The sequence below is a fragment of the Pleurodeles waltl genome, chromosome 3_1, assembly GCF_031143425.1.
Source record: "Pleurodeles waltl isolate 20211129_DDA chromosome 3_1, aPleWal1.hap1.20221129, whole genome shotgun sequence".
Taxonomy (NCBI): domain Eukaryota; kingdom Metazoa; phylum Chordata; class Amphibia; order Caudata; family Salamandridae; genus Pleurodeles; species Pleurodeles waltl.
The window spans coordinates 1980514442-1980541325 of record NC_090440.1 but is presented as its reverse complement, the minus strand read 5'-3'; the positions used below and the strand labels follow the sequence as shown (position 1 = coordinate 1980541325).

At 45.3% G+C, this 26884-nt stretch overlaps 1 protein-coding gene across 1 annotated transcript; it reads right to left on the bottom strand.

The window, feature by feature from the left end:
* Positions 1 to 2019: 2019 nt before the first annotated feature.
* Positions 2020 to 25956, bottom strand: RFLNB (refilin B). The gene is made up of 3 exons (XM_069226381.1): positions 25456 to 25956; positions 16267 to 16376; positions 2020 to 9813 (listed from the first exon to the last, which is right to left on the bottom strand). The coding sequence occupies exons 1-3, from the start codon at positions 25678 to 25680 to the stop codon at positions 9483 to 9485; spliced, it is 666 nt and encodes a 221-aa protein (XP_069082482.1). The 5' UTR covers positions 25681 to 25956; the 3' UTR covers positions 2020 to 9482.
* Between the last annotated feature and the right edge of the window lie 928 nt (positions 25957 to 26884).

Sequence of the window (26884 nt, the reverse complement as noted above, 5' to 3'; positions counted from 1 at the left end):
TGTTACCTGACATGTAAAGCAGCAACTCCACGCAAACACTTCCACTTTGCCTTCAATGTATTCATTGCATTATCTCCACTGCGCCCAGTAAGAGCATTGCCTCCCAGCACGGAAGATGCCGTTGCCTTTGTCCCTGCTCGCCTGGATGTTCTGCTGCACTCCTCCTCAAGGGACATCACCCATGAGTATTACTGCAACAGATGAAGCCCTGAGGATTCAGGGACTGCGGAGATAGTTTTCTGGAATGAAGTGAGACTGTGAACCAGGAGCCAACTTTTCTGTTAACATATAAAATTCTGCATCTCACTGCTGTGGATAGACTATTCGGAAGCCTGCTGCCCACCTATGCAGCTAATGCCTGCACATGCTCCTTAGAGCACTACTGGCATTCAAGCCTAGAGTAACAACCCAGGTGTGAGACCATGTTGCTTCTGACAGCCACTCTCGGGACCCTCTCCTTAGTAACAGCTGCTTTCTTGAGGCTGCGACTGGAAGCCTGGGCCTGGGCTGCTTCAGGGCTTGGTAGGCTGAGTGCACCAGGCCCGGACAGCTTCTTCGGGTGGGTTCTGGGTTTCCATGGCAATGATGGAGTGCAACGCTAAACATCTGTCTCCTTTACCTTTGCATATGGAAGTGGGCAACATCACTAGAAATTCAATCAGGTCCGATTACGAGTGCCCTTTGAAAAATGTCCGTTGTTTTCCCATCTCGGAATGACCATTAACGGGGGCCTGATAATTCTGGGGACACGGAAATAATAACTCGACATTTTTGTGGAATAACACGCGGAAATCGGTGTTTCTATACTGATTTCTGCATGTTTTTCCCCGGCCTTTTACGGGGACGTTTCAGCTGTTTTTATTGTGAAAAACGAAAACTTGGCATTCCGATGGGCCTGGTAACTGCGGTTACCGTGCTCATCACATTTCGTGCTCACTTGCGATGAGGGCCTCCGTTTCACACATCTGTGTCTTTCATAGTAACAGCATCTAATGGTTTAGTTGTTGACATTGCACACCGCCTTTCCACCAGGCAATCCACAACTAAAATAGCTGCTGGTAACAGTAGAGTGACCCCCCCCCCCCTCCGGTGGTGCAGGGACAGTTAAATGGCTTATTATTTACACTGTTCCTTTGACAATATTTATCACATTCTTGGTGTGGTGTCCTTAATCAATCCAAACTCAAATAGTTCTTCCATTCCACCTATGAGTTCATTATTTAGTTTTAATCCATCAGTCTTCTTTCATCCCCTGTGCTTACTACTACAATGCAATTACAAAAAAATGAATTTTGAAACCCGTTTAATTACCAGGATATTACTTATGTTCCCTCTATAAAGTAACATGACTTTCAAAATGCACGATTACTTTGTGGGTGTAAGATGCCGCCTGTTTACCATCAATAACAAATCAGGCCAGGTTTACTATTACATTTTCCTTCTTGACAATGTTTTGGAGGGCAGAGTTTATAAACGAATGCATAAGTACCACATGCAGAGCATCACTGGCTGCTCCTGATGCCCCTGTCCCTCATCCCTTCCACTTTACTCTGCCACCCTCAGATTAAGGCCCAGCTTCTCTATTCGTTTGCATGGCACCTGCACAATGCTAAGCGGCACTTTTCTCGCGCAATGCAAGGTGATGCAAAGGAGGGCGTTGATCATCTTTCTGGTGCAAAGTGTTTTTAGCGCTGAAAAATGACGCAAGGGCAGCTCCAAAAACGCTTATGGAGATCCCAGCTGCTGTTTTATGTGGCTTAACTTTTTGCTGATTTCCATCAAATATTAATCATTTCATCCCATCATCCTTCTGAGTTCAAGGCAATGCACACTGTTGAGTGGGACAACATTATCAACTAGAACCAGGAGAACATTTGGCTTGTAACATATGTCATATAAAAGTCAATAATATGATGATCTTGGACGTTAGTAACTCCTAGTACACAATTTGCTCAGTCTGCAAAGACAGTGGGGTGCGACAGACCTCATTTGTGTCGGGGAAGACAAAAAAGTAGAAACAACTTTTTAAATGAATTTATTGCTGATCACATGGCAAAGAAATCAATGGCAAAATTAAAACATTTAAAAAAGGCATTTTTGTCTCACAAGAAATAGTGAATGCAAACTGAAATCAGTCACATATATAAATCCAAAGATTAAAAAGATGCAGACCTTTAATTTACACCTGCATCAAACCAATCACATCGCCCTCTGGCTTCTGTTCCTATTTCCAGGCATTGTTTTCTTTTAAAATGAAATATTAGGATCAAAAATAAAAATAAAACTCTCTGTTCTGATTAAGTCATATTGGGTGATGTTTATGGTGTTTTTCCTTCATGCCGCTGACACCAGGGAGAAACACTCTTTTTTTTCAAGTTATTTTTCGTTGCTTGTGTTCATCATGAAATCAAAGGCCTCTATTTACAAACTCGTTTTATCTGAAAATAGCCTTTAAGCGACAAAGCTCGGTATACCGAAAATCCAGGAAAGAAAAGCTGAAAGGTTACGGTTACATTTTTAGTTCATGTTTTGATATCAGCCTTTCAGAAATGATTCGACTTGCTTAACTAGCCTTCATCACATGGCAATGCATCAGTGTTGTGTTACATGTGACTGAAGTCAAAGCACCAGGAGCAATCCAGTTGCCACATTTGTTCCCATCTTTGCACTACCACTAACTTTTTTGTGATGCTCATGACTTTTAGGCACTTTTTACTACGAGGAACTCACTGCTGCATAGGGCTGAGGAAACTACACTGGGCCTCATATGCTTTGGATATTCTTCCTTCGTAGGTTTACTGCAAATACAGTTGCACCATCCGAAGTACTAGCTTTCTAACAAACAAACAAAACATTTAAAAACGTTTTTTTTCAGAGAATGAAGAAAACGTGGGGAAAAAACACGTTTCTCAGTTTATTTTCACCCTGTAAACCAAGTGGGACAAAGCTCTGTCTTACTCCAGGGTCCTTTCCATGCAGGCAGTTTGTGCGGTTTCAAGAACTGCCCTTTGGATGAGTTCGCAGACGTCATACCAGGCGACCCCACTTCCGTTTCCGGCTTCCCCCGTTGACTCCATTGTGTTATCCTATGTAAATGGCTTTATCTCTGTGTCCTTTAAATGCCAAAATATAAACCGCAGACTTTTAAGAGCTAAGACGCACTCCTTAACATTTCCATTTACCTTGGTGAGGTGGCAGAGATGTAAGAGCAACGTGATGGTAAACAGCACAGCGGTACCATCTTTAGCACAGATCCGTCAGACGGAGTGGGCCCGTCAGTGTCATCTCTTTAAATACTTTCTGCAGCTCGCCTACGCCAGAGCTGGCAGCCATTACTGCTCCTATCCGGGGCTCACCACCGAGCATTCCATTTAAAACTCAGAACATTTATTTTACTTTTTGAAAACGGACTCTTTTTAAAAGTATCAAGGGTGGAGCTATCCATAGTCCAGCAGGTACAGTGGCACCGGGGTCCAACGTGGACAGGGCCAAGTGTACCCTAATTAAGGCTTTTTTTTTTATTTTTAATAACCTACCAGCACCGAGTAGCCCATGTACGCTCCTTGTACTAGAGACAACGGTTCTTGCTATAAAATGGGGTGGGTCGCGCTGATTACTTACCGAACCTAGCTCAATGGCAAAAAAGTCGACCAGACAATTCAGAGCTGATTTTCTTTCCCGCAAAAATTTGCCTCACGCATACTTTTCTCTACAAGTAGTGTTCTAGGGCTTTTAGGAGGAACCCAGTGATGGTTTGACGGAGGAGGGGCTTTTCCTTGTTTGGGAGGAATGAGAGCTCAGGGGAGTCTAACATTTGAAAGCATGGACAACGAGGGAAATTACTTAGGGGCCCCACTTCCCAAGGGGTCGCCTGTGGTCTCTCTCTTAATGTCACCTCTGTCTATATCTTTACCTCAGTCACTCTTCCTCACCTTTCCTACCTCCAGCCCTCACTCCCTCTCTACACAATGTCATTCTAACGACCTGTGGAACCCGGGCAAGACTTACTTCAACGAAGCCAAAGTCAAAGGATTCCTTGACAGAGGACCCCAAAGTATATTTTCCCCCATGGCTCCAAAAATCCCCAAGATGGCGCTGCAAATCCCTGCTCCCACGAGCCCATCCTGCTGGCAAGGGTCAGAAGACGAAAGGAACACTGAAATGCGCTATATATATGTTGAGCGGTGCGCAGCCAGGAAACATATCTTGAAACAACTTACAACTCCCAAAAGGCTGTGGAAATTGAGGGACAGAGGGAGTAAAGCCAGGGTGCACGGGGGTGACGGCATAGTATATGGGCCCATTGGTCTGCTTTCACCCCCACTTCATGTTACTCTCAAAATCATACTGTTAGCCCTTAACGCTCTACTCTATATACTGCCCGATACCCCACGCTCACTGTTTACCACAACTTTCTGAATCCCTTCTCATTTTCTGTAGGTTTACAGCGCCTCTGAGCGCTCTAAAGCAGTCGGAAAATAACACATTAGCACTCTCCTTTGCCTCTCCATTCCCTTGCAAGGCCTGTGAGAACAGTCCCTGAATCCATCTGTAATCGCGCCAACATGACCTCTGCAAAGTTATTCCAGAAAAGAAATATTCTAAATCTCCGGGTTTACCAACATTCCTTTATTCCATCACTCCTAAACATTTCTTTTATCTATGACGTCCTGCTACACTCTTTCACTTTCGGTAACCATCCCAAAATAATCGTGTTAAATTTTTTTTCGTAAAAGGTTTTGCTTTTGCCAAAAAACGCAATTTTGCCAAAATGTTCACTTTATCCGATGAAACCCCGAAAACGCCATCTGAGTCAGACATTTCGAGGGATGTATCAATTTCAATTAATTTTCCAACTTTCAATAGGAATATGTTTATGTTTTAAAAACGTGTAATATCCTGCCCTGTATCAGTAGTAGAGATATCAGTGCTGTAAAAAGCTGCTAAAAATTTGAAATTGTTTTTAAGAGTGGGCAAAAAAACTGCATTATAAAATTACTTTTCTATAGCACTTCTCGAATTGCAAACAAATCTTTCTTGTTGGTTGAATACATGTGAATGCGAAATTGCTCGGGGAGAGGGGGTCATGGAAATGAGTTGTAGTTAAATAAAATGCCAAAAAGAGTCCATCTTGCATTGTTTCAGGTTTCAACCACATTGGCTAGTGTGCATGTGATGTCACAGTACAATTTCCAGGCCTGCTAGTTTCCGTAAAGGAAATTCGGGCAGTCCAGGTTGGGAGCTGGAGGAAAGATGATAAGGCCGCCTGTTAGCCAACCATAGGTGGACTTTTCGTCAGAAAACCGCATCTATGGTAGTGCTTGATTAAACCACTAGCCAGGACCCCTCTCATACTTACGGCCTCGTTTACAAGGCACTAGCGGCACACTGGGCCACCGGAGAGTCATTTTGTTTTAACGCTCGGGTGGTGCAGTGTACCAGCCTATATTGACAAGGCCATACAAAGCCACTCTGCGCAGCTTTTCATGGCCTTGTAAAGATGTGCCCTTTCACGCATAACACTGCATGAAAGTGGCATTACATGGATATTGTGGCATAAGAGTGAAGCAATGGAGAGAAATATCTTTATTTCTCCCCGTTTTTTCCTCTGTGTGTACCGCATTTTGCAGCACACAGCGAAAGAGGAACACACCTCTTATGATTGTTTTTGTGTAGGAAGGTCTCCCTTCCTGCACAAAAAACAATCATGCCCACAATGCAGACACACTTGCACTGTGGTGCAAGGGTGCCTGCGTTGGCACATGGCAGCAATTTGAGCGCCAGCGGAGGGGGAGAGGACAGAAATGCACTGTATCTTGTATATAAAGCACACTTCTGCCCTTTCCTGGTGGCGCAGGGCGGCGTGACAACACACTTGCTGCACCACAGGCCGTGCAAATGAGGCCCTCAGTATGCGGATTAGAAAAGAAACGCATATTTGAATGCAATTGTTTGGAGTCGGTGGTCCTGTGATTCAGAACCAAGATTGCCTGAGGCTATCCAAAACTGACACTGCTCATGTCACATACATCAAGATAGCCACTTAGTTCCCGATGTGCATCTACCCAAGGGCCCCTAGTTCACATCTCCAATAGATTCACACTTAAAAAATTATGTTTACCAAATGTATTTTCTTTCCACTGAAAAATGATTGAGGCAATTGATGCCCTTATGCATGTAACAAATTAGTTCTAATGAGGCCATTCCGTCTGTGCGGTTCCTGCACGAGGGGAGAAAAGGTTACACCTCTTTTTAAAGCTGCTTTGCTGCTGGTTTCCTGCTTTACTTAAGCAGTAGGCAGATTTGGCCCACCTAGGGTAGGAATCAGCCAGGCTTAGCTCACACAGGTCTGGGAAATTCACAATATGAAGAAATCTTTTTGAATGCCGACATGGGGAAGTCATCCTGAATATGACCAACCAAAAGCCAACTTCCTGAAATGGGTACATGCATCAAAGAGATGCGCTCTCCTTGGAAAGCTGGGGAAGAGTATGTCTCCCACACATTCATGCACACATCGCAAGCAATCCAAGTGAGGCCCCAAGAAAGAAAGTGATGTGCTGGCAGTTGATGTTCACGAATAGGTGCTGGGCTCCTATGTAGAAGCACATGGATTGTACACCACAGTAGAATGAGGGATAGTGCTGAATGCCTCTACAGGAGAAATAGTCATCATACAACACCCTATATGTAGAAGTAAAAGGGTGTTAAATTATGTGGAGTAGTCTTGAGGATCAGTATGTAAGTATCACTGGATAGGCTGAGAGTACATCATGGGAAACCATTTCTACGTAGGAGCTTTGAGGTAGTCTGGAAGCATAGGTCCACTGGGAGGGTTTGGGCATGGAGGGCTCAAGAACACGAAATGCTATAGGAAGGCATTGGGCTGTAAAGGGGTGCCATAACCTCTCTCTTGATGAGTTTGTGGATGAAAGGCGGGGTAGAAGACCACATCTGTGTAGGCGGTTTGAGGTGGAGGGCACTGGCCCTGCCCTAGAGTGGCATTGGGGCCAGGGCTTTAAAGGCACACCCACCGTAGGGGGGATGCAGTAAGTAAAAGCTGTTTTAAAAAGTTTTTTCAGAGTACAAGATAACGCACAGTAAATGTCTACAGTGCCACAAAAAGATCTGTTTCTACCATTGCCCTGCGCCAATACTCTTGCCAATAACTGGTCATTCTTTCGCTTTCTTTGAACTGTACTTTGTAACTGGCTATCTTTTGTTACCAAAACCATAGCCCCATAGAACTGCTGAAGGGGTGTCTATGGAGGAGCTGATCGTCGGAGGCCACTGTGCAGCCATCATCTTAGCAAGTCAGTCTCTTAGTAGGACAGTAAGATCCAGTAGGCTGCACCTTCGCACACACAGAAAGAAGAAAAAGGCTCCATGGAATCTTTTTGTGCAGGAAGGTGTCCCTTCCTGCACAGAAACCATCCTGTCTGCGGCGCAGGCATCCTTGCACCACAGTGCCCGAGTCGACAGTAGGCAGCCCACTGTGCGCAACCGCAAGGGGAAGAGGACAGAAATACACTTAAGCTTTCCCTGTGGCGCAGGGCAGTACAGCAAGGTCACTTGCTGCGCTGCCCTGCACCACGTACTTGTAAATAAGCCCCACGGTTTGAAGGACACATATCTCTTCTTCCAAAGACAGTCACTGTTTGTTGATTGCAAACTAATGCATTATCCCAATGTTCCACCTTGTCTTGAGTTAATCAAATACAAGGTATCAAAACCCGGTGGGTTTGGGGTTTTAGGTCGGTCTAACAATGCTCAATCATCTCTGCTCAGATGTACTGGGGAGAACCAGCCTTATACCCTTTTGGCTATCTCAGTCTCTTTGTGACTGGTGTAATTTACAACCAGCAGCCCTGAGACACCCAAGGCAGCTTTTTGCTACCAGCCTGTCCTTGGTGACGCATGTAGAAAGAAAAAAAGGGTGTGAAGAGAGACCAATCAAATGTGCAATGCAAGTACAAAATCACTAAGTACCAGCCAACTGGACATCAGATTTTAGCAATGGTATCACAACAGTTTTTAAATGCCAGAAAATATAGTGTAAACAGTTTAAGAACATATGATACAGTATACTGTATGGATTTTCACTTTTTGGTTTTCATATATTACTTCAGGATATTTACTAATTGAAAAATTGCAGTAGACCACTCAACTAAATTATTAGCCCATAGTTAATCCCAAGTGCCACGCAGCTCTCTTGCAACACTTCCCAGGTAAGTAACAGTATCCTCACATACAACACTTCCAGGGTGACTTAAGGACCATGCATTGAAGAGAAAAGAGAACAAATTCTCTTTACACAGTCCTACATCACTAGCAAGCACGGCTAATGAGCATTCCAGAATGTTGCTTTGTGTGAGGAACTTGGCTTAGGTTTTAAGATTTACAGTGACATCACTCAACAGGTGCCCCTTTACTTTGTAAACATAGTGCATCGATTCCAATCACCTGAAGCCACAATCAGGTTCTAAGTGCAGTATAGCCTTCTAAAGTCGATGCACATTTCTCAGAGTTGAACAGTGCCTCTTAAAAACTTATGGTGAAAAGGCTTGGTTACGGGTCAGTGAGTGAGTATGAATGAACATGCCCTCTGCAGTGTGACCCATCTATAGATGTCAATCTTCCACATTGGCTAAATTAAGGACAGAAGAACATTTTGAAACAGGTTTGAAACAGATGTAGTTTCATGAGTTTGGGACTATGTGGTAGGGTTTGTGTTTAACATTTATGGATAATCAAGGCTAAGCACACTGAAGTGTTTTTCTGGTTGTGTCTAGGGCTCGAGGCAGAAAGTGGAAGTGTACACTAAGAATGTTTAAAAACTGGGAGACTGGTGAAGCAGCTTGTCAAGTCAATAGCTACTTCAACAGGGTGGGCGTAGCTCAGCAGTTTGTTTCGGTCACAAGCATCACCATATCTAATCTACACATTTAAAGGCTTTTCATGACACGTATCAGGGCATAGTCAGTTTTATGTCCACTGCAAAGCGACACAGACGCATGTTGCAAATGCATGGGCCGGCACACTGTACCGGTTAAAAGTGCTGGTTATTAAAAAAAGAACAAACACCACTTTCACATATGTTTTTGGGTCTCGCTCTCAAGTCTCTAATTCCTGTTGGAATGTTGCTAACCACAGAAAGCGGGCTGCAATGTCATCACAGCTACAGGGTAGGCCAGGTTCCTCTTACCAGGCCATAATCGTTTCACGAAGGCACAAACCTAATTATGTCAAATAAGGGTTTTCTGTCTGCTCTTGAACCTGTTCCTCCACACCTGTCAAGGAGAAGCAGCTGTGCACCAGAATTTGAAAGAGATCCTTACCAAGAGCGAGATCACCACCGTGGGAGAATCCTATGCCCGGCAGAGGACCTGGTTTCACTTTGGGTCAAGTGTGACGTAGCAGTTTTCTGAAGGTAGAAAAGGAGATTGAAGAGGGAGAGCCACCAGCAGCGCCCCGGTGGAGAATCAGGACTCTTCTAGGAAGCTGTCGTTGCTAAGACACTCCGCGTTCTCCAGCTCCACACTGGACAGGAAGCGGCGCATGGACTTCCTGCAGTTGTAATCCAGGGTGGTGGTGTAGACAGTGGTGGTGTGCTTGGGATACACGATGGTGGTGCTGAGGTACCTCTGGGGCTTGTTCTGTGGCTCGAAGTGGACCTCTGCTCTGTAGCTTCGCCAGGTGCAGTCTGGGACGCAGAAGACCGTCTGGCTGCAGGCAGACACTCCCAAACCGACAGGCAGGAGAACGTTGTCAATATAGTGTTTTTCCGAGTCATACTTCACCGAGGAGGTGTATCTGTGTGAAAATTAAATGAAATATGCATGAATAAAGACAAGAAGCTCAAGTCTCCGGCAAGTGAACACTCATTCAAAATTCACAGTTTAAAGACTAACTCATGAGAGCAACTCTTGACCCTCCTGTGTCCTAGTTTCATTTTGTGACTCTTATTTTGCAGACTTCCTAGTTTGTGCTAAAACAGAATAGCGTACCTTTGGTGATTGTGCTCTAAAGCGTAGATCTAGATGAACCCCAAAAAACAGAGCTTTCACCGTAGCTATTTCACTCTTCTTTCTCTACAACAAAGATCTTCTGTTGCTGGTCTCATCCCATTATTTGTTTTTGGAATCCTAATTACTCTGCAAAAGGCCAGCGCATTTTTAGGTCTGGCATAAAGACAGATATACCTGTCTGAGTCTCTCAGGCTTTTAAAAATGTCCATGCTAAAAATACATGTTTATGTAAATAGGTATAGGGGCCTTCATTCAGCCCCTGGTCTGTCCGAGAGTCATTCTCCTTTTGCTTCCGCCCACCACAGCACACAGCAGGGGGCAGTGTTTCCACCAATGCCATCCATTGTATGGCTTGCAATGTGAGTAACAGCTTTTTACCTGTCACATGTTCACAGCCAGCTGAAAAAAAGAATGCCATTTTTATTTATTTTTCTTCGCAAACATGCCTGGCACATTTCATTGTCCGTATTTTTTAATTTGAAATGTTTTATTTCTGTTGCATATGCATGAAAAAATATTAAATTAAAAAATTGGCATGCTTCCAAGGCCAGAACTCTTCGCTTTGTCAATGCTTCTTTCTTCATGAAGCGCCTGCATTTGACACTTGAACCTTGCAGCTGTTTGACTGGTGCCCAACCCCAGTTCCATCCTAGGGCACGGCCCAGCAGTGTTGTACACAGTTTAGACAGCTAACGGTGACAGCAGCTTAGGTTAGGTGGGGAAGCTTTTGGCAGCACAGCCAGAAGCCCCATCCATTCCCAAAGAACTTACTCAGAAAGAAGTTACACATGTATTTAGAACAAACTGCAAAACACTAATGATGATTCAACTGGTACTTCTACGACATTTAACAGACAAATTCTCGAAAAGGGAACTCCACACACAAATGGTAAATGGTCCAGGTAAGTGGTTCCCAACCTTTTCCCTTCTGTGGACCCCCACGTTATCATTACTGGAACCCCAGGACCACCACTGAATCATTATTGGAATCTGCCCCGGCTCTCTTCTCCCTTCACCCCGCTGAGTCATTACTGGAAGCAAAGCCTTGGACCAGGCCTAAACAGTGTAGATAATCTGAAACTCAAAACAATGCACAGAAAATATAGAAACAAGCACTCATCAGACACGTAAATGAGAACACATAATTATTTGCAAAGAAATATAAATACAAAAATGTAATTTTAATAGGAAGGTTGAAGCTTTTCTCAATTCAATTGAAGCCAAACCGCCCATTTTATATTCTGTTTGATGGCATTTGCACTGCTCCCATGAATCAATCTGAGGATACTAATTTAATTTTTAGCCTCCAACTTCAAATTCCTTGATGTTTATAGTATGTTTTCAAATTTTGAGTTGTACATTTAGGGCCAGATGTAGCAAAATTGGATGCAGAATGGTGTCTCAGACACCTTCTGCGACTCGCTATGGGGTCGCAAAGACCCACCTCATCAATATTCATGAGGTGGGTCGCATTTTGCGACCCCATAGCAAGTCCCTGCACTCACAGGGATGGTGGCCTGCTGTAGTCCGCAGACCTCCATGTCTGTGACTGCTTTATAAATAAAGCAGTTTTTTTTTTTCATTTTGCGGCCCGTTTTCCTTAAAGGAAAACGAGTTGCAAAATGAAAAGTAAACCGAAACCATTTGGTTTCGTTTTTTTCAGAGTAGGCAGTGGTCCCTGCCTGCTCTGAAAAATATTTTTTTTGACATTCACAAAGGGGAAGGGGTCCCATGGGGACCCCTTCCCTTTTGCGAATGAGTTACCACCAGTGTAACACTGGTGGTAATTACAAGTTAGTTTGCGACCGCATTCGCGGTCACGAAGCAACTCTGAATTGCGATGCGGTCGCAAATAGGAAGGGAACACCCCTTCCTACGCGACTCGCAATTTGGGAATGAGCATCGCGTTCGGCCGTTTGCATGCTGCAAACTGCGATTTTTGCAGTTTGCGACATGCAAACGGCTTACTACATCTGGCCCTTGGCCACTTGATTAATCTATTAAAACTATTCAATTTTCCAAGCAGTCACGTACTCCATGAGGAGGCTTTGCGAAACCCCAGAGGTCCCCGGACCACAGGTTGGGAACCACTGGTCTAGGTGCTGCCCCAGCTAATGAAAAACAGTATCCCCCCAGAATGGCAGGTGATTAACCCCCCCACATACCTTGTGAAGTAGTGAATCTACCACCTAGCCTTAGGATGGCTAACCTTCACAGGGGCTAGAGGCAAAGGCTGCCTTCTGAGGGACGTATCATTAGCTGCAGCCCCATCCATATGCTCAAGTAAACTTCTGTCAAACCACCTATGGATGTATTAGACGCCCACCTGGGTTTACTCTAGTTAGGCTCATTCCCAAATAGCCGTTCCTGTAATCGCGAGCTATGAAGCTTTCTCGAGGAAAAATTTTGGCCACCCAACTACCAAAGTCAAACTTTCCTCGGCAGTCTTTCAGTGCGTTTCTTGCCTCTCTGGTACAAGCATCCATTCCGTTTCACCAGTTTTTTGTGTGACCAGAAACAACACGAGCTTCTGAAAATCCATCATCGGTGCCTTTTTTATCAGGAATATGCTGTCTGACAGGAAGTCTGGATAAACGATTGGCAGCTGCGGCCAAGTGTTCCAGTTTGAAACTGAACCGTAACCGCTGAGCAGTCCACCTTGTAATAGGAAGAGTCGCCTTACTTGACCCCCATAATGGCAAACAAGGCTGAGACTAGCTTATGTTCAGATATTCACAGAAATCCCTTCAGCTCGAGAGAAATTCTCGAGTATTTTAGAGCCTAACGACACAGGTTGGAGTTATTTTCTGCAATAAGGCAGACCACTAATGCAAAAATAACGTCCATGAATGTAACTTTCTTGGCCTTACTTCCTTAATTAGCACCCACTGCAGAGACTCATGTGAAGGCTGCGAGCCGCCAGCAAGGTTGACTCAGCCCATCTTCCTTTCATAATCAGTAAAATATGTACAATTAGTTCGGGGAACAGCACCGAGGGGCAGATTTAGCTCGACTTTGCGCTGCGGCAGTCATGCAAAGTGACACTATGGGGCCGATTTACCATTCTTGCATGCAACACAATGCAGCAAGGAGACCGTATGCGCCACGCTGCGTGAAAGGGAGAGGGCAGAAATGCGCCATATTTACAAAGATATTGAGCATTTCCACTCTCTCCTTGCGCTGGCACACTGTGTGCTGCCTAGTGCAAATGCAGGCATCCTTTCTACGTTACGGGCAGGATTGTTTTTGTGCAGGAAAGGCCACAATCCTTGGAGGCATATTCCTCTTTCTATGTGCACTGCAGAATGCAGCATAGGTGGAAAGAGGAATTAACCAGGAGAAATAATAATACGTCTCCTTGTTACAGCTCTGTCGGGTAGGCACACATTTTTAGAGCAAGCCCAGGTTTACAAATCTTTGTAAATCTGTGTTTGTGTCAAAACACATGGGTGGATGCATGAGGATACCAATGCAACGCCTACCCGACACAAAGGAAAGCAATGAATCGCTATGCTCTGTGTTGCGTTACTTTGTATTTACACTGCGCAAAATGGCTTTGCATGGCTTAGTAAATCCCAGTTAAAGGCTTGCATCACACAAGGACGAAGCAAGCCTTAGTAAATCTGCCCCTAACTCTGTAAAGGGTATTCACTGTCCACCGCAAACTTTTTTGAGCTAGAAAAGTGCCCTTTTTCAGTGCAAATTCTGCCTTGTGCTACTATGCCCCACTTTGCACCAATTGAGATGTGACATGGTTAGTACTTGGGAGTTCTAGCTGCAGCATCCATGTTTTTTCCGGACAAAGCTCTTTTTACCAAAATTGCCATACATGCCTTTGTGTAAAGAAAGTATATCTTCTTGAAGCGGGTGCAAAGTTGGAGAAATGTATGCTCAACTCAACACGTGTGCTCAACTGTTCAGCAACATGTGACATGTTTTAAAAATTATCTAGGCATAGGATATTGTACTGGAAAAGTATACTTACAGTACAACACCTAGGCTAGAGATTGCGCACACGCCATGGTTCAGAGGTTGTGCGTATTGCTAGGAGGCCTGGCTGTGCGCCCTGGCAGGGAAAGAGAGCAGCAGTAAATATGGCTGTGTGCTGCTCTCTCCACTTAGGGCAATGCAGTGCAGCCATATTGGCTGCTGTGCTTCTTTGCATTATATTTTAGTGAATTTGCTCCTCAGCCTTTAAACTCCAAGACTCAATTCAGTCTGCAGTGAGCTCTATATAGATGATGAGCAAACAAAATGCCAATCACCCCTTTTTCCCCCCCAATGGTAATTATCAGCCTTTTCCATGACACCCCTTAAAAGTACGTCTTCCAGGCAAAGTGGTAAACCCAGTTTGAATAATAGCTCAAGCATAGATCCCTGTTGCCGCCTCTCGGACACTAGTCGGTTCTTATCTGGGACAAAACATTTTTTTAATGTTGTCAACTCATAAATAGCGCCCCCATCACCAACAATACCACACCACCACCTGTACCAATGCTAGCAACACATTACTACAGTGATACCAAACTACCACCATTATGAATGCCCCCTCTACCAATATAACCACAATATCACCACCAATGGCACACCACCAATACACCTGCACCAATACCACCACCAAGATTACCATCAATGCCGCCAACAATAACACCACCACCAATACCAATACCAACACCTATAACAGCACCACTAATATCACAAGCACCACCAATACCATCGCCAACCACACTTCTACACTATCATTACAAAGTATACATGGGCAGATCATCCCCACAACCACACACCCTACGTGCACGGTGTCCATACAGCAACAATTGAAGGGAATATGATGATGGCCTTTCAGAGACCTCAAAGTAAAGGAACATTTCCCTACAGAACAGTTCATAACTGGACACTTCAGGCAATGTGAAATTCAGTTGAGCGGTAGGCCTGTCTTAGATAAGTGCAAGGAATCCAAGGATAGCAACAGGGATAGTCAGAGGTCTACCTACGCTTAACGAAAGCACAGAAGAATCAAACATAGGGGTATCTGAAACCGAGGGTCAGGAAGCACAGATGAACCAAAAGACAATAAGAAATAAAGTACACCTCCTACAGGTAGCAGATGGGAATCCAAAGGCACCAAAAGTGCAAACCAAGTGCCCTCATTTAAGGGTCCCCATTTACAGGAAGCACGGTGGAACACAGAGAGTAATAGAGAAATCTGACAATTTACAGGAATGCAGGAAAGGCGCATAGCTGTCACTAATGCGGCAAATGCAGAGGCACAGGGGACGAGGAGTGCAAGGCACCCACTGTACTCCCATGATGGTTCTCTTTTACTACACAAGGGGGAGGGGCCAAAGACAGCAATGAATGGTAAGACATCCCATACATGAAGGAAGAAGGAATTCAAAGACAGCATCAGCTGCATTTGAGGGACTTCCTTTAAAAGCATAGAGGGAGAACCAAAGATAATAGGAGAGAGGCCCGTGAGTCCTGTTGTAAAACAAGGCAATGCAATCCAAGAAAGCAATATAGAGACTCGAGGGATCTCCTGTGGGTCCGCTCGTAAAACAAGACAATGCAATCCAAGAAAGCAATATAGAGACTCGAGGGATCTCCTGTGGGTCCGCTCGTAAAACAAGACAATGCAATCCAAGGAAAGCAATATAGAGACTCAGGGGATTCTAAAGACAGCAATGGAGAGACACAAGTGTTCCTCCTGACGGGTAGCACAGGGGAATCTAAAGAGAGCAATTGAGATGCCCAACGGCTACAGAGAGCAACAGACAGACTCAAGGATCCCTTACACGAAGTGCAGACATCCAAAGCTAGAAAGAGAGCAAAAGACAGACTCGGAGACCCATCAACCCCCGCACAAAGGAACCTAAAGAGGTCAACAAGAGGCACAGAAAATTACAAAGAGGGTCACGGAGAGACTCAATGGTCCATTTCAGAAAGCACAGAGAAATCTAAAGAGAGCAACTTAGAGATAGAAGGGCCCCTAGGGAAGCACACAGGAATCAAGAGAAGAATAGGAGACTCGATAGTCACTTAGAAGATGCACAGAGGAACCCGAGAGAGCAAAAGAGAAACTCACAGGTCCCTCAGGAAGCAAAGAGAGCAACACAAAGGCCAACAGGTCCCCCTGGATGCTCAGAGGAAGAATCCAAAGAGAGCAACAGAGAGACTCTAGGGTTCCTTCCAGGAAGCACAGAGGAATCTACAGACAAGTACTAATAACAGTGCCTCTTACCTGACTTCCTTGGGTGGCAAAGGATCGAACTCGACTCCTTCTCCGAAAGACAAAGGGCAGAGCCTGGCTGGGAAGCTGGCACTCAGGGGCGTGGGAGGGAGCGATGAACTCTGGAAAGGGAAACAGAGCACATAAGTGTGATCAGACAACCTGCAAAGAGGGCTCAGTATACAGATGAAACAAACAGTGTCTGAACAAGTACTAAACAGGTATAGAAGAGGGCCCACCCACCATCACTAGCAAAGTCTGAAAACTTCAATATCTGAAAGGCAATGGTTGGCCTTCTGAAGTGATATCATTCCATAACCGTGGCTTCTTCAGCGTAAACCTGGATTTGTCTCCCCTGCAACTTCATCCACTACCTGCTCATAGTTAGCAGATGTAAACATGCGTCTGTAGCTCAAGGAGATCAAAAACAGTACAAATGCTGAGCTCAAAGTTCAACGCTTTGCAGAAGTTAACTGGTCACATTTCAGAGGTTGGCTGACGCTTTCAGGTATTTAAAGGACGAACAACTAATAATGTAGATACACCTAATCACTCGATAGGGTCAAAGACAGATGTCTGCAGAAGAAAAACTGAAAATACAGACGTGTGATTGAAACAGGGTTGAAAGAAGGATTCCTTCTTTGTCATAAACTTGATCTGTTTCACTGTTCTTGTTCACATGTTCCGCAACCACTACTTACTTTATAGTTCAGAAGATTCCCAAACCCATTGCATCTCTGTTTTTTAGAACCCATGCATTTAATCATAAACATAACATGTACTATTTATTATAAGAACTGTCTCTATGTAGGCTTATTTATTTGGTCAGTGCGACACTGTGCATGTTTTAATCAAATATTTTACTTTGGGGGAGTAGAAAAAACACTGTCACTAAACTGGCGTTCCTGGGCTTCACCGTATGACAAAATTATTGGCGAGGAATATTTGAAAAATAATCTGCTGTATACATATGATTCTACTCCTAAAGAAACGTATGCGTTTTTTTAAATGTGAGGATTACTTTTGTCTCAGTATGCTTTAAATGAGAATTTGCCTCCTCTTGCAATTTTATTTAGTCAGCTCTGCCACATAATTTGGTCCTCCATAGTTGCTTAAGGCGACATGCCACATAACTTCTGCTTGTGATGCCTGTAACACAATGTCCACCCTCTGACATGCCATAAAAGTCTATCCAGATATTCTTGGAGACTAGACGGACCCAAAAGAACAGATGGAGATATGTGCTTTGAAGCACAAATTTTGAGGTGGCCAACTTAAGTGTGCTACTTGAGAAAGGATTGACATTCCACTGTGGCATGTCAACAAGAAAAAGGATTCCAGAGTAAGGGTGATGGGCTGGTACTGGCCTTTGACTGGAAACAGGTACTTGCTAGAGTCTAACATCCTATCAGGTTTGTAATCTTCTGTGGGATCTTTTTCAAGGTTTGACTATTTAAGGAGAGGTTGGGTCCCCTATTATCATCTGTTCTACAATTAGATGGGTTGTTCTGGGGCCATTCATCCGTTACCACCAGGTTAGTTGTTCTTTTATGGCGGTCATTGCTGATGACAGCTTGTGTGTATGACAGCATGATTGTAGACAGGTAGCAATAGAGCACTGCTGCAATATGGGGCGGGAAAAGCAGACAGACTGTCAATCATTGCTGAATGGAAGTCATGGCTAGTTTGATCTCTCACCATCCAAAGTCACCTTGCGTGGGCTTTCGGTCTGTGGCCCCTCAGGCAATCCACCACCGCTCCTCCTGAGCAGAATGTGGACCTCGAGCCGGGCATAATACCCTGTGCACAAGGGGTCAGGCGGGGGAAAATGGTAGTCAGTTCTATCATACGTGGGCTTCCCATGCTCTCATTCAGCTGAAAACATTTTATCAATAAAATAATGTTTAGAACTTTGAATAAACCAGCAGCATTTTCTATCCATTGTGCATGCTAAGTGCTATGTGGTCTATGACCTCCCCAAAAATGGGTTATTGAGCACGTAGGCTTTGAAAGAGAAAGTAAACATACATGTACTGCAGACAGTAGTGATGTAGCAAGTATGTAAGAGCCCTCGGGCTGACAATGACAATAGCGCCCTATGGCCCTCCTGAGTGGTAAAAAACTATTCAAAATACTCCCACTGTAGTATTGAACTAGTCATTAAGAAATCACCCTACCGTGGCCTTAACACCAGCGCTTATCAGCCCAGCTTCTGCCACTGCTGTTACCAGTTCAGGCTTGGAGGCACTTCACTAGCTGGATGCTGATGGGAGAAAGATCACAAACCTTATCGACCAAGGCCACTTGCCCGCAATTCTGTCCACGAGGCCTAGATTTTGAAAGAGTTTCTGGTGGGTTTGCATTGTTTTTTAACGCAACCCTCTGTAAAGTCTTGTGCTTGGATTTACAAACCAACTCAAATGGCAGTTTGTGTTGCTTTGTGGAAAAAAAAAAAACGCAGTGCATACGTCCTTGCACTTTGGTGCAAGGATGCCAGCGTTGGCGCTAGGCAGTGCAAAGTGCACCAGCGCAGAGCGTGAGCGTAACTGCGTCATTTCTTTGGAGATATGGGTGCAGTTTTTTAAACATTGGATGCAGAGCAGCACGTGAAGCTCCTCCACTGTGTTGCATGGACAGGACAGGACAGAGCAGAGAGTGTGTGTTATGGTCTGGTTAGTTTTTGTGCAGGAGGGACCCCTTCCTGCAAAGAAACTATCTTTGGAGGCTTCTCCCTCTTTCCAGGAGTGCTGCACTCAGCACACACGGAGACAGGAAATAATGAGGAATAAAGATATTTGTCCTGGTTACACCAGCCTCAGGTAGGTGCACCATTTCAGCGCGAACCCATGTCCACAACTCTTTGTAAATAGGGGTTTGCATCAAAATCCACGAGCAGATGCAATGAGTTCACATGCACCACCCGTGGACCTCATCCTTACGCTGTGCTGCTTCCTGCTTTTTTTAACAAAGAAATGCATATTGCCATTTGTGTAAATCCCAGCACAAGACTTTGCATCAATAACGCAAACCCAATGCAAACTCTTTCACAATCTGGACCATGGGGCAGTCCTGCTCCCGCCCGTTCACGCAACGCAGCAACTTGACTTGTGCTAGGTTATGCGAGGTCTTTGCGGGGCTGGTGACAAGGAAACGCGGAGGACGCAACTCTGTGACAAGGAGGACCGCCGCTGTTTAAACACCTTTAAAATTGTTTCTGAAAATACTCTCTCAGAGGCCCTTGGACGGTCGGCCTCAGGAGTGCCGGGTCCGTGACAGCGGCAGCCCCTGCTGAACCACCAGAGCCTTTCAAAAGCGCCTACCACCCTCCCGCAGAGGAAACATAGGCGCATCACTTGCTTATGGCCTTCGAAAGAAAAGAAATGCATGGAATTTGACAGAAGATTTAGAACAAACCGGTAAGCTACTACTAACATCTGAAAAACAATATTTAAGAATCTGTTACTGTAATTTTTCATAAGTGGACAATATACACTGTCTGATCGCAAACTCCTTTAGGCGTTTCAGCCCCCTCGTTTACAATACATTTTGTAACTTTAATACTAGATTTACTGTAAGGAAAAAAAATATCGGAGAACATAGATGTTGGGCTTTGCTGTCCAGATCCTCCATCTATTCTCATTTGAACAGTGGCGCTGGTGATTAATGAAAGCGAGAGGGTTAACTGCGTGTCTAGAACTGCACAGACTGAGTAAGCCCCACGTCCTATGGTGGGCTTGATGTGCGTTCGTATCTTACAGAACATATTTTGTAAAACAGGCTCACATACTACTGCTCAATGTTCACTTTAACAGGTTTTGAATGAAATATTCCAATATTTTCATGCTGTGCAACATACGCCAGACCATCCTCCTAGGTGTAAGGAGGGTCGTCCCCCCCCAAAGCAAAGTTTGAGAAAATGTTAGTAAACTGCTTAATTCCCAAGCCTCCTGCAGGCCATGCAGTTTCACCGGGACCTAGTATCTTTCTTCATTTCTGTATTTTGTTTCTTTCATTGTTCATACCTGCCACGTCCAAAAAGGTTACCGTTCTTATTTCATTAATATTCTTGAAAAGGGCAGGAAACGCCAAAACAAATCGGGCAAGGGTAGATAGAACTTACAAGTCTGTACAGAAGTTCTATCGCCTGAGTTAATGACAGCTTAGCACATTCATATAGCAGGCAGGTAACACTGATCTTCCAGCCTCAAACCTTAAAGAACAGAAGGGATTTTCGCTCTAACAACAGCTTTAAATATAGATTTGGAAATGCAATAATTGTGTATCCATACATCAGTTTCCCAGTTTCTCAAAAAACACATATTTTGATATCAATTACAATCTTCATTTTAGAAGAATAACGAAATTCCCCAAAACGAAAGCTTGCCATTTTTTAGGAAAACACTCTTTCCTCCATAAATATCAGCTTTTGTTAAATACGCGGGACCCAAACATCAGCACGTCATTTCCACTCAATACACCACTGCCACACATGAATAGATTATGTGGTCTATACCTGTCTATCAACATGCCATGCCAATGATTCCCACAATATGTCAAGAATTACTGTCAGAATGCTAGAGTCAGCCTTATGCCAGAAGTGGCTTTTGATTGTTATCAAGAAGTCACACTCATAGTATTAAGAACAACCACCACGATGTTAAGGCCAGCATTATACAGGGTGTATATTGTCATGCGATGGGTGGTCCGAATAAGTTTGGAATAAGCACCATTGTGCCAGGTTAAGCAACATAACAGGGGTGGACACCAAGATATCATGAATGCCCAAAATATGTCAAGTATTACTATCACTATGCCAGGAGTGTGTAGCATCTTGTCACGCACAGACATAAAATGCCAAGAATGACCTCTGTTGTGCCCGATGTGGGCTCAGTTATACCAGGGCTGGCCCACATACAGGGAGTGCAGAATTATTAGGCAAGTTGTATTTTTGTGGATTAATTTTATTATTGAACAACAACCATGTTCTCAATGAACCCAAAAAACTCATTAATATCAAAGCTGAATATTTTTGGAAGTAGTTTTTAGTTTGTTTTTTGTTTTAGCTATGTTAGGGGGATATCTGTGTGTGCAGGTGACTATTACTGTGCATAATTATTAGGCAACTTAACAAAAAACAAATATATACCCATTTCAATTATTTATTATTACCAGTGAAACCAATATAACATCTCAACATTCACAAATATACATTTCTGACATTCAAAAACAAAACAAAAACAAATCAGTGACCAATATAGCCACCTTTCTTTGCAAGGACACTCAAAAGCCTGCCATCCATGGATTCTGTCAGTGTTTTGATCTGTTCACCATCAACATTGCGTGCAGCAGCAACCACAGCCTCCCAGACACTGTTCAGAGAGGTGTACTGTTTTCCCTCCTTGTAAATCTCACATTTGATGATGGACCACAGGTTCTCAATGGGGTTCAGATCAGGTGAACAAGGAGGCCATGTCATTAGATTTCCTTCTTTTATACCCTTTCTTGCCAGCCACGCTGTGGAGTACTTGGACGCGTGTGATGGAGCATTGTCCTGCATGAAAATCATGTTTTTCTTGAAGGATGCAGACATCTCCCTGTACCACTGCTTGAAGAAGGTGTCTTCCAGGAACTGGCAGTAGGACTGGGAGTTGAGCTTGACTCCATCCTCAACCCGAAAAGGCCCCACAAGCTCATCTTTGATGATACCAGCCCAAACCAGTACTCCACCTCCACCTTGCTGGCGTCTGAGTCGGACTGGAGCTCTCTGCCCTTTACCAATCCAGCCACGGGCCCATCCATCTGGCCCATCAAGACTCACTCTCATTTCATCAGTCCATAAAACCTTAGAAAAATCAGTCTTGAGATATTTCTTGGCCCAGTCTTGACGTTTCAGCTTGTGTGTCTTGTTCAGTGGTGGTCGTCTTTCAGCCTTTCTTACCTTGGCCATGTCTCTGAGTATTGCACACCTTGTGCTTTTGGGCACTCCAGTGATGTTGCAGCTCTGAAATATGGCCAAACTGGTGGCAAGTGGCATTGTGGCAGCTGCACGCTTGACTTTTCTCAGTTCATGGGCAGTTATTTTGCACCTTGGTTTTTCCACACGCTTCTTGCGACCCTGTTGACTATTTTGAATGAAACGCTTGATTGTTCGATGATCACGCTTCAGAAGCTTTGCAATTTTAAGAGTGCTGCATCCCTCTGCAAGATATCTCACTATTTTTGACTTTTCTGAGCCTGTCAAGTCCTTCTTTTGACCCATTTTGCCAAAGGAAAGGAAGTTGCCTAATAATTATGCACACCTGATATAGGGTGTTGATGTCATTAGACCACACCCCTTCTCATTACAGAGATGCACATCACCTAATAGGCTTAATTGGTAGTAGGCTTTCGAGCCTATACAGCTTGGAGTAAGACAACATGCATAAAGAGGATGATGTGGTCAAAATACTCATTTGCCTAATAATTCTGCACTCCCTGTATTCAACTGAATGCACTGTAGGTAAAGGGTGGCTGTGTGGTTTAAGGCGGGACACTTCCACGCAGCAGAAACAAGGCTCCCTCTCGCGCCCATGCATACTCACAATCGAACACATACAAGCTTCTGTGCACACAGCAACTGCTGAGTCTTTTTTTGTTTGCTTACCCTCCATCCTACTCTGGCCCTGCACTCCGACTCTCCCACCTTCACTCCCAATTCTTGCTGCTCAAAGCAAGGCCAGCCCTGAATCCACATGTAGTGTGACTGACAGTGAGGGCCTGCAACACAGCCAAGGCAAATGACAACTGCCTGTGTTACAGGCCCTCCACGGTCAATCATGCCGCAAGTGTGGGCGCAGGGCCTGCCTCTGGGGTCTGGAGCATGGGTGTACAGAAACCTGCTGGAGAGCCAGGGCCACACTGTCAAGCAACAGCTTGACAGCGCTAGTGCACCCGGTCACCAACAAAACACAAACTGCTTGTCTGTTGGCCATGCACAGATTGAAGTTTGCTCAATGTCACTCCAATGGTAGAGCTGTGCTGGCACCCCTCTATAGGAGGCGCTGCTGCTTAAATCCTGACCCTTTAAGTGACATAAAAAGTTCCTAGAAGGGCACTGCCCAAACGCCCACGTGGGCAAGCTGTCACTGCATTTGTAACATCTGGCTCACATGATCCATAACTATTGTGAAAAATTGAAATTTATTACTGAATAGCAGTCTTTGTTTATATTGTTTACGTTTCTTAAAGGAAGTTCCACAAGCATCACTGTCTTTTAGCTTGCTTGCAATATTTATGGGGGCTATTTAAATTATTATTCTCAAAGAGGATTCAGCATGAAAACTTTTGAAGACCATTGCTGTAGACTCTACCTAGTTTACTTGTGTTGTCTTTGGTTTTAATCTACAAGTGCTGTAATATTTTTATAAAACCAGTCTCCACCCAAATTATAAAATATCTTGGCCCAACAAGGTATTATCTCCGGTATCAGAAAACCTACGTATCAATGTTCATTGTGAATAACTGCCTTTTATATAGAAGATTGCACGAACAGATCACAAGTATATCTCTATGCTCAATTTCCACTTGTCACCATACACAAAGCCAGACTCATTTTCCCTGTCAAAGATTGATCAAATGCAGTCAATTAGACATCCAAAATTACCAGAGAAAAGTCTTCAAAGTTACATCACACCACAACTAAAGGAGATCCACTAGCTCCCCATTCACAAAAGCGCCCAATTTGAACTCCTCACCCCCACTTTCAAAGCACTACATAACACTGGTCCAGCATACCTCAACAATGACACCTGCTTCCACAAACCTTTTACAGACCTCTGCTAGTCTGGACTCCTACTTGCACATGTCTCATGCATACGGAACACCAGATCCAGCAGTCAAGCCTTCTCATACGTCACTCCTAAAGCATGAATCAACCTACCTCTACACATAAAAGCACCCTTCTCACTTCATGAATTGTGCAAAAAGCTGAAGCCCTAGCTTCTCACCTACTCCCACTGGGCCCTTGGTGTGCCTAGACTCGCACCTGTTCAGTTTCAAGATACTCTCCTGTGTGATGGTGCACTCTACAAATCTGCATAACATAACACCAGCAAAGAAAGTGTGTTACTTGTGAGCTTTACTAGAATTCAAAGACATTTTAAGGCTTAGGCGAAGTGGGCTCTGGCCCAGGGCCCCGGCCTTCCTGGTGGACCCCTGATAGAACCAGCACTGTTCTGTAGCGTCTTCCTGTATAAGATTGCCCTGATGACCTTGAATAATTCTTAAACAGGCTGTTTTAAATGCTGCTTTCTTTTAACTTTAGTGCGGGTGATGTGTGAGAGTCTACTACACACATTTTGCAGAGAAATGTGTTTATGTTTCATGCAACATTCATAAAATAGTTTATTTCATTTGACATTAGTAAGCTGCTGTTACAATATTGAAAAAACACATCAGCATCCCTGAATATTAGATGTAGACACATTTAGAATTTGGAGCAGTGAGCCTGCGCATTGCCAATGAGCTGACCAAAGAAGGCATGAAAGGCTGAAATTGGACCATAAATTCAAAAGTGTTCCGAACAGGGGCCCCTAAAATACGTTTGACCCTGGGCCCCCAAAATCCTTAGGGCTCCCCTGCTTAAATGATGTGAATGTGTAAATAGCAACTCTTGTTCTGGTGCATCTCGACACCCGCAATCCTATTTCCTTCCAATGCGTGTAGGACGCCCTCATAGTAGCCAACAATTGCCTTCTGGTGGCAGCGAATCTCAGCGCAGCCCTTGACGCTGCGGGCGAGAGGGTCACATCATCTCAAGCCAAGTCCATTCCTATCTGCTTTACAACAGCCCTGGTGAGGGTGTCCTGCACATCCTGTATATATGGTCCACCCAGTGCACCAGGCATCCCAGCGCTATTTTCAACTCCCGGATAGTAACACAGTGCCCCATGTGAGTTCCGAGTGCAGAGGTACCCTCCTTCGTCCAGTGAGACCCCTGCATAGCCGGTGCTGCGCGTCCACCTCGGCACGCGCTGCGTAGTTCTGTGGACATAGCTCACTAGGTGCCCACACTGGGCTCATGGCAGCGCTGTTGCCACCCACTGGAATGTCTTCACTGCACTTACCCCGTGCCCTGCGCGCCGCCCTTCTACGCTCACCCCGCGCTCGCGCCCTGGTCCCTGGGACCGCACGTGCCCTCTGTACACTCGGTGCTGTACTCACCCCTTGCGCCCCCGGGCCGGCGCTCACCTTCTCCAGTCTCGGGGGGCTCTCCGCCTCCTGGTGCCCGTTGGGGGGTCCCTTGTCTCCGTTGCCCCCGGACAGGTGCCAGTTACTCGGGCTGGGGCTCGGGGGCAGGCCGGAGTCCGGACTGTCCAGCACCCGCTCCCCGCGCTTCTTCATATCCAGCGGGTCCGGGACATCCTGCAGGTTCAGGCGCCCCACCATGGCGCGGGCACCCCGGGGCTGGCTCGGACGGCCGCAGAGAGCCCGGCGCACGGCGCTATAGAAGGCTGCGGTGGGACAGGCGACCCGTGGAGAGCTGTGGAGAGCTGGCACAGCTCGGCAGGTCAAGGTTCTGTTGCGGGTTCAGATTCTTTAAAGAAAAATCAGTGCAGAACCAGAACTGCAGCTGTCTCTCCCCTGGTCCCCAGTGATGCCCCCCAGAGCTCCCGCAAGCACCACCGTCCACGGAGCACCCGAGTGGGGACTGAATGAGGGGAAGTAGGGGAGCGCGGAGCCGCAGAGGCCACGCCCACGCACCGACAGGCCACGCCCATTAATCCACACACACAGCATGAAGGCGTGAAAGGCAGCGCTCGTCCCGGGATCGGCCACGCCCATCGGGGGACATTGCCACGCCAAGAGCTGAACCGACACGCCCACTGGTCGAAGTTTACTCGGAAGCCCGCTAACTGAGGTGACAGCCCAGTCATGCCACCGCAAGGGACAGCAGCATCCGCTGGCAGTGGCGTGTCTGGAAGGGAGTGTTAGGGCAACCTGCTAAGGGCAGTGGTGGAGAGTGTGCGCGCGCGAGTGCTTGTCTGTGTATATATTTGTTATTAAATGTTTAAAAATAACTTTGTGTGTATATATCTATACATGTAGATCTAGCTATGTAAACATACGTACAGGGTCATATTTAAACATTCTAAGTAAAGATGTAGTTCATTTACTACCTCAAAACATTACTGCTTTGCAGTGAAAGGTAGTTGGCTATAATAATGTGTGGCAAGTTGCAAGGTCTGGCTTCTGTGTCACCTCTTGGCAGGGGATGACATTCAACAGTTTTGTTGGTGGGGCCCAAGACAAAGTGAGCTGGGGCACAGGCCCCATCTGCAGCGGTGGCTCCTTCTTTATGGCGGAGAAGCGTCGCCTCCCCTGCTGAGATCCAGCAGAGGAGAAAGTGGATCATAGAATTATGATAAATCAATTTTATTATAATTTTATTTTTCGTAGGGCCCTAGAGCCCACTGAGGCTAGGGCAGGGTGGAGCCATAATGGCAGCAGGGGCAGGCGGAGGTGTGAGCACAGTAAGTGCGCATGTCGTTTGGCCGGCTGGCACATTTAGACCTCTCCAGGAGAAGAGGCACAGGCTCCCAGGTCCTGAGGGAGCACTAAACCAGCACGCTCAGGCCAATCATGGCACTGC